The sequence below is a fragment of the Poromitra crassiceps genome (assembly GCF_964638095.1).
Source record: "Poromitra crassiceps genome assembly, chromosome: 30".
Classification (NCBI taxonomy): Eukaryota; Metazoa; Chordata; class Actinopteri; order Beryciformes; family Melamphaidae; genus Poromitra; species Poromitra crassiceps.
In genome coordinates this window covers 9,611,336-9,620,068 of record NC_139652.1, presented here as the reverse complement: position 1 = coordinate 9,620,068, position 8,733 = coordinate 9,611,336, and the positions used below count along the sequence as shown (strand labels likewise).

At 45.4% G+C, this 8,733-nt stretch overlaps 1 protein-coding gene across 2 annotated transcripts; it reads left to right on the top strand.

Annotated features, from left to right (window-relative positions):
* Nucleotides 1–553: 553 nt before the first annotated feature.
* On the top strand, nt 554–8,042 carry LOC310800712 (methionine aminopeptidase 2-like; the record flags this gene model as incomplete). 2 transcript variants are annotated; one of them, XM_083663328.1, is made up of 11 exons in its annotated part: nt 554–746; nt 1,759–1,872; nt 2,101–2,163; nt 2,947–3,049; nt 3,344–3,505; nt 3,777–3,958; nt 4,166–4,260; nt 4,403–4,499; nt 4,597–4,700; nt 7,009–7,124; nt 7,354–8,042. In XM_083663328.1, 11 exons carry the CDS (start codon nt 572–574, stop codon nt 7,604–7,606), a joined length of 1,464 nt encoding a protein of 487 aa, XP_083519454.1. In that variant the 3' UTR covers nt 7,607–8,042. The 2 variants fall into 2 exon arrangements, with proteins under 2 accessions (XP_083519454.1, XP_083519453.1); XM_083663327.1 differs by lacking the exon at nt 1,759–1,872 and having other exon boundaries at nt 572–746.
* Nucleotides 8,043–8,733: the final 691 nt, after the last annotated feature.

Below are 8,733 nucleotides of genomic sequence, written 5' to 3'. Positions count from 1 at the left end.
ATGATCTACTCCGGCCGGGCATCAAATTCAAAGGATATCCCTGACAATATGACAGCCAAACTTTACGCACTATTATAGATAAGGTGTCGAGCGTTTGGCAAGTTTGCGACAGAGGCGATTGTGACACTTTAAACCTCATTTGACGAGCTGTAGTCACAGGTGCACAGAGCCCGGTAACTTGAGATTCGAGGGCAATGGGCATAATTGGAATTGTGCTTGTGCACAGAGAAAGAAGTTCTCGCAAGCGTTGCAGCATTCACAGGTCATTTACCGAGGACAGGATATTCACACAGCCAGGCTTTTGAGTCTCCAGCAGCAGCATAAACATTGGGATACAGTATTTCCCTTAGTTGTATTTTTCATGATTATGTTTATCACAAAATGCAGCGACTGACTGTCCCGCCCATTCCTTTGATGATGAAAGTATTTGCTCCCCATGAACGGGGAGGATCGTCTTCCTCCCCTATTCGGGTCAAGTTGTTGCACAGAGATTGTCTAATAGCTCATTATTGGCTCAGCAGCTGCCTCCAGCACAGTTTCGGCTTTGACCACTGGAGGCTCCCAGCAGCGTATGCGTCACTTCATCTCTCAGTCGCTGATCATGGCGGAGCTACAGTCACAGAATGAAGTGGAGACTCAACTTCTCAATGGGGACGACTTGAACCAGCAAAGAGAAGACGCAGACGCCTCCGAGTCAGTAAAGAAAAAGAGAAGAAAAAAGAAGAAGAATAAGGCTACCGCACTAGGTAAGAGGCATCACTTTGTGTTCTAAAATCGTTGAGGGGAAAAAGCGCAATATTGTCCCCTCAAGTGCCAAGCGATAGCGCAAGAGCATCAAATATGCGGCACAGGAGACTTTTCAACCTGTCAGAGGGTGGTCCTGTCCCAGCTGTCCCAGCGCTGGAAGTGAACAGCTGCTGCCTGGGGATGAGGATGCTCATCTGGAGATGGGACATTTTCTCAAAGCTGGAATTTGATATCAAAATTGATAGGACGCAAGATATGGGTAGAATCATTTTTTATTTTACTTCAGATTAAATATGTTGTATCCCTCCTAAACTGCATGAAATTATGTAATTGAAGTACCCACAGTTTTGGTGCAATAAAGATGACAACCACTGTTGTGCAAAATAAACAAATAATAATAATTGCAGCCAAAACTAATTGACATATTTGCCTCATATTTGGGGAATAGAAAACCCTGCGGTTGCTGGACCTGACCTAAGTGCATGTCAACTATTGTACACACAGCACTGTCTCTGAAGGACTAAGTGTCATAATGCTGCAAGGTACCTATGCCCTTGAGAATATTGATTCCACAAGATATAGAAACAAATTATGCATGGACACTGCCAAGTCCTGATGCACTTTAGTCAAATGGCTCAGAACCATGAACCATTTATTCAGTTTATGTGTGTGTGTGTGTGTGTGTGTGTGTGTGTGTGTCTGTGTGTCTGTGTGTGTGTGCATGCGTGCGTGCGTGTGCATGCGTGTGTGTGTGTGTGTGTGTGTGTGCGTGTGCATGCGTGTGTGTGTGTGTGTGTGTGTGTGTGTGTGCGTGTGCATGCGTGTGTGTGTGTGTGTGTGTGTGTGTGTGTGTGTGTGTGTGTGCGTGTGCGTGTGTGCATGCATGCATGTGTGTGTGTGTGTGTGTGTGTGTGTATGCGTATGCATGCCTTTCTGTGTGCATGTCCATGCATGCACATGCACATGTATGTGTACCTGCACCTACGTGCATGAGGGTGTGTGACTTTGCAGCAGGGGCAGATGAGGCTGAGGGGGACAGAGAAGCCGGAGGTGTTGGGGATCTGATGAAACAGTTGGAGCAGCAATCTCTGGAGGACAGAGAGAAGGAGGAGGATGGAGAAGAAGGTAACTCCTCTGGATTTCATCACCATCACCATCACCATCACCATCATCATCATCATCTGCAGTGGGGATTGTGCTACTCTTCAACTCCCCAAAGGCGCACAGTGGAATTCAGCTAGTTATATCTGCAATGTGATATCTGATTTTCTGTAACACTGGGAATTGTGCCCAAGCCTCTGTCAATATTGCTCAGCATACAAAGTGTATTGAAACTAATGATGCGTTCAACAGATGGGGACGAGGGAGAGAACTCAGCTGGGAAAAAGAAAAGGAGGAAGAAGAAAAAGAAAGGATGTAAGTTTTGTTCGTCACTGCAGCAAAATTCTCTGCAATCTACAAAAGATTGTATTTTGGCAATGTCTTTATTAGCCTATTGTAAAGTAACAATAGCTGATAATGAAAGGTTGAATTCACTTGAACTCACTTCACTTTAACTAGATAGGATACCTGGCTGTAAGAACATTGTTATAGCAAAAGATTTCCAGCGTTTGAACTTTGAAGAAAAGAAAAAAATCTCCTGCTTCCCAAATTGACTGCATTAGATTTGCTTCGTGATCATTTGCCAAATACACACACAGGGAATTTGACTTGGTTAAATGGTGCGACACATTACCAGAGCGTTACACAATATAGGTTGGACGCACTGGACTGTAACAGGACCTCGTGTAGTGCATCATGCATATTGAATGACAACTCTTAACATAAACACACTACACATGCTTTCAACGCCAAGGAGCTGTTGCAGTGCAGCAGCATTGACGTCACTTATTGACAGTATAGGAAGGATGCAGTGATTGACTTGGGAAAGGACTGGTGCCAGCTCCAAAATATGACATATTATATTCCAGTATTATGACACAAGTACAGGCATATTGCACCATATTATTTATTAATATCATATCATATCATTTATCAAGTTGAGTGAATTGATTTACTGTAGGGTGGCTTTACCTAATAACATTTGTCAGGGACAGTACAGTTACAATACGAATGTGCTGAATGTACAGAGGCTAACTGCTGTCTTCTTTGCTTTCTCCCTCCCCCTTCTTTCTCTCTGTTTCTCTATCTGGGACACAGTGAAGGGACAGACTGACCCTCCCTCAGTCCCTATTTGTGAGCTCTATCCCAACGGGGACTTTCCAAAGGGAGAGGAGTGTGAATACCCCCCATCAAAAGACGGGTGTGTGACCTCCAATCTGTCCCTCGCAATCAGCAATTAGTCCTACCACAATGTGACATGCTTTTATCTATGGTCTCTGTGTGCTTTATGCTTCTTCCTACTGGAAAACATCATGAACATGTGGTTTCATTTCCTACTCAGCAGAAATTTGACATATTTGGCCTCTCAGTATATAAAGTCCCAACGGCACTTTCTACAAGAGCATGGCCGGAATATTACATTTGCATAATGAGAAAATAACGAAACACCTTCCTCTTCTGTGACACATCTGGCTGTCCTGTCCCCCCGCGGCAGGCGCAGCGCAGCGTGGCGCATCACCAACGACGAGAAGCGCGTGCTGGACAAGGCCAACGAGGAGATGTGGAGCGATTTCAGGCAGGCGGCCGAGGCGCACCGGCAGGTCCGCACCTACGTCAGGAGCTGGATCAAGCCAGGGATGACCATGATTGACATCTGGTGAGAGAGAGGCACGCTGAAATGTTGCCATTGAGCCCTTTTTTTAGGGGGGACCTTCATGTTGAGACCGGATATGGTTGAGACTGACATTGAGGCGGTTTCAGCAGTTCTTTGTCCTCCTGCTGCAACAAACCGTTTTCAAATTGTCAAGGGAAGCAGAGGCACTGCCAACCATGTGGGGTTTTCAACCTCGTGTAGATGCATTATCTGCCGTGACAATAGTCCCATTGTCCTTGTCGTCCCTTTGTGGTGCTTTCTGTGTGTCTGGCAGTGAGCGGCTGGAGGACTGCTCCAGGAGGCTGATCAAGGAGAACGGGCTGAAGGCAGGCCTGGCCTTCCCCACCGGCTGCTCCATCAACCACTGTGCCGCCCACTACACCCCCAACGCGGGAGACCCCACCGTGCTGCGCTACGACGACGTCTGCAAGATCGACTTTGGCACGCACATCAACGGTGAGGACCGCTTAATACGCGTTTGCTGCTTTAAGTCGTCATTGTGACGGCAAGATCTCTAAAATGATGATCGCGCGATAATTCTTCACGCGTGAAAATAAGCAGTTGTTGTAAGTTAATGAACTGCCTGATTTTTTAATGAATGGCATTCCCATAGTGCAAAAGAAACACCTGCTTATAAATAAGCAAATATGCTTGATTTTCCAGGTCGAATAATAGACTGTGCCTTCACCGTCACTTTCAATCCAAAGTACGACCGGCTGCTGGAGGCTGTGAAAGATGCCACTGACACTGGCATCAAGGTAACGCAGCTCTTTCACTCGCGCACGGCGCTTCTGAACGCAGCTTATAAAGACAAGGATGTTTGGCCAGAGATCATTTAGCATCCAGGCTGTCTGGATGTGAGGAATGACCCATGTTAGTGTAAACACCTCTCTGCCCTAGTGTGCAGGGATTGATGTGCGCCTGTGCGACGTCGGCGAGACCATTCAGGAGGTTATGGAGTCTTACGAAGTGGAGATAGATGGGAAAACATACCAAGGTAATACGAGGTCATTTATCACCCCTGTCTTTTACGTTAAGGTTCAACGGCGTTTCATATTTATCAAACCTCTCTATGTGCGCCGTTCTTTTCACAGTGAAGCCAATCAGGAATCTCAATGGCCACTCTATTGGACCTTACAGGATACACTCAGGCAAGACGGTCCCTATCGTAAAAGGCGGAGAGGCCACGAGGATGGAGGTTTGTACACCGATGCACACGGCTTCCACAGTGCAGCTCACATGAGTCGAATGTAAAGGTAAAGGTAAAGTCCCAACGATTGTCACACACCTGAGCGTGCGAAATTTGTTCTCCGGATTCGACCCATCCCCTGGGCGAGCGGTGAGCGGCAGCAGTGCCGCGCTCGGGAATCATATGGTGATCTAACCCCCCAATTCCAACCCTTTTGATGCTGAGGGCCAAGCAGGGAGGCAATGGGTCCCGTTTTTATAGTCTTCGGTATGACTCGGCCGGGGATCGAACTCACAACCTCCCAGTCTCAGGGCGGACACTCAAACCACAAGGCCACTGAGCTGGAATGTGATTGGCATCAGGAGCACAAACGAAGACGACGATCTTTTCGCCGTGTCTGAAATTAGACCTTTCTTCGCCGTTTGACCTTTGCCTATAATTCGGGCCTTTTTCAATCTAAAGTGTAACCGCGAGAACTTGTGGTTGTTTAGAGTTACGACGGCGTGTGCAGAGCAAGTTCCAATCCACTCACCCCATTCAGCACTTTAATTACACCTTTAATGGTATTACCGGCCGCATCGAGTGGCAACGCGTGTCCAAACCCCAGCCCCCGATTGCATTGTAAGAGCACTGAATTGTGGGCGTCCAGGGTTTCACACCAAGGAGAAACACTGTGGCTCGTTGCTATCTGCGCAGTCAAGGTACATTTCCTGAGGCTACTACACTTGATATGTCACTGAGGTCCACACTCACCACGCACACACACACACCACACACACACACACACACACACACACACACACACACACACACACACACACACACACACACACACACACACACACACACTCACCACACACACACACACACAGCTGCAATGCATAACTCTATTTGGACAGAATTGAGCATTTTAATTGGCAAGTTGCTGAGTCGAGCTTTTTACCTGATGGTTCCAAGGGAGCGGAGGGGGAACGGGGCAGGAGGCGGGGCTGGAGGAGGGGCAGGAGGAGGGGCTGCTGATGTGGCAGGTTTGCGTCGCGTTGTATTTTTAGCAGAAGTGTGTTGGTGTAACAAGGCCATTACCCTCTTTGTGATCAGAGAGCGCGCGCACGGGGCTGGAGTGGCAGATGGGCGTGCCACGGGGGGATGATGCTACAGCACTTTGACTGATTATCGGTGCGTCGAGAGAGGGTGTCGCAGTGTTATCAGCTAATACCACAGCAGGGACTCCCAACAACCGCCCCGTGTGTGCTGCTGATAGAGATGCAAAACGCCAATGACGGAGACCAGCCACTCAGAACACACTGCTCCAGAAAGGATACTACTACTGTCCTTTATAGACTGCACATGAACCTGTCAGACGTTGACATTTTGAGTTATTGATTCAATTTACTCTTGAGTGCCCCCTGGGGGGGGGGGGGGGGGGGGAGTCTACTCGCAGAATTGTTTTCTCTTCTTTTTCTTCTCAATGACCTTCAATAACATTATACCCATTGAGCCATAATCATTGTTTCCATAAAGATTTATAGATGCACCTTTCATAAAACACTAGGGGTGTCACGATACACTCAGTTCACGATACGATACGTATCACGATACTGGGTTCACGATAACGATACGATACGATACGATTTTAACAATATTTTTTTAAACTTGAATAATGACAATATATGACTGGAAAAGTAGTATTTTATTTGAAATGCACAAATACAAAACATGCTGTTGTGGGAAATTGTTATTACAATAACAACTAGAAAAAACATGAGATTGGAGATAAGGCTTATCTTGAAATAGAATGAGTTACACCGTCACTTAGATTTACTTTGAACTAAAAGGTTTCTCAGCAGTATAAATTCTCATTATACATCTTCAGTTTTTCTTCAAACTCAAACAACAAGACTTTTCTTAGTGTATTTTTTATGCATCTTCAGTTTTTCCTGTCAAGTAAACAGTTTTGCCAGAAACTCAATTGAATGGTTTCTCTCCTGTATAACTTCTCATGTGTCTCTTCAGAGACTTGTTCAACTGAACTACTTTCCACACATTGAACTTCAACAAACAAAGACGTTTCTTAGTCTATTTTTGAAAAAAAAAAAAAAAAAAAAAATATATATATATATATATATATATATATATATAAAAAAAAAATCGCGATATGAGATTTCATCTCAACGATACATATCGTGACGTTTTACTATCGCGAAATTTCGTGGGACGATATATTGTGACACCCCTATAAAACACACCACGTGAATGTATGAAAGATGTTCTGGACACAGCTCCTCCACATTGTCTGTCTTCTCTCGCTGCCTCTCAGGAGGGTGAAGTCTATGCCATCGAGACGTTCGGCAGCACAGGAAGAGGTGCGGTGCACGACGATATGGAGTGCTCGCATTACATGAAGAACTTCAACGTTGGACACGTGCCAATAAGGTGCACTCCTCCTCCGTCTTCTTCCTCGTCTCAGTGTGTCGATATGTGAAATATTGATTGTGGAAATTATTTATAGGTTTGATTTGCTCCTCACCTTCTCAAAGTAAAGACACTAAAGAGACAAACGAAAACCTAATCATTTGTTGGCTAACATCTAGATACGATGCGGTTTGTCCGTTTGTCTCAATTCCCCCCCCCCCCCCCCCTCTGTTCTCGCTGTGTCCCGCAGACTTCCGAGGGCTAAACATCTGCTGAATGTGATCAATGAGAACTTTGGCACCCTGGCGTTCTGCCGCCGCTGGCTGGACCGTCAGGGCGAGAGTAAGTACCTGATGGCGCTGAAGAATCTGTGTGACCTTGGCATCATAGACCCGTACCCGCCTCTCTGCGACACCAAGGGCAGCTACACCGCCCAGTACGAGCACACCATCCTACTCAGGCCCACCTACAAGGAGGTGGTGAGCCGCGGAGATGACTACTAAGCATGCGCCAAACCCCCCCCCTTTCCCCCCAGACGAACCAGGAAGAGCATGAGAGCTCAGAGACAACAAACCTCTTCAGACTGATACCAATTATGCAATATTTCTGTGCTTGAGTCCTACCTTAAGATCATTGTTTTAGCAAGAGCAAGAGACTGGTGTCATGGCAGTAGCTTAACTTGTATGTTTCTTTTCCAGAGGATCAAGCCAATAGATGAAGGGCATATTATATAAGAAATATAGTGTTATTATTTAGGTTCTATTTTGCCGTACTGCTTTTTAGGAAATATGCAAAAGGAAATATGCAAAAGAATCATGCAAAAAAGTTTTGATGAACACCTTCGCCTAATAAAGCTATGCTTCAAAGCCTTGTGAGAGAAAAAGACAAGTGCAGTGAGAGTATTTATATTTCTAGATTTCTTTGCTCTATTTTAATTTGAGGCCGTTTTATAAGAAATAAATTGTTATAAATCTTACATTGATTGCTGTGTCTCTATATATGTCTAAAAGTACGACTACTTGATTCTGTGAAATTGTTCATCAGACAAACTGTACTGTAGAAGTGTATTTCCCACTTTTAACCAAAGGAGGGCGGTATTAAAACATGGGTTAAATTCCCACCAGTCACCTCTTGTACCAGGCCGATAGCCTTGAAGCCTCTATGACACGACCATGAAACAAAATAGACTTCTCCCAGAAAAGTTGAGAATGAGCACAATGGCGTGTTGTTTATGCAATACCATAGATTCAGTATGAGCAGGAGAAAAAAAAACATATAGGACACACAAAAATAGCATTACAAATGTCACATTGAAGCCATGTACCCCAAATTGTCATTTTGTCCTTTACATGCAATTTCCAGCACATTTCTAAGTTTGGTAAAGTCTGTGGGGCAAGGACATGGGCAGTGATGTTCATGGCTGAGGAATGCATCATGTCTCCAGGACATGACTGTTCTCCTCCTTGGAGACAGCAGACAGGCCTATTCTTAACTGGGCCTGGCTCAAATATGGCCTGTGGACTCTAGATCTGATACACAACCTTTTAATACATATTTATTTTGGGGTATAGCTGGAGTCGCTGGCCAAAGAGAGAAACACATGTGAGTTGGTGTACAGTACACACACACA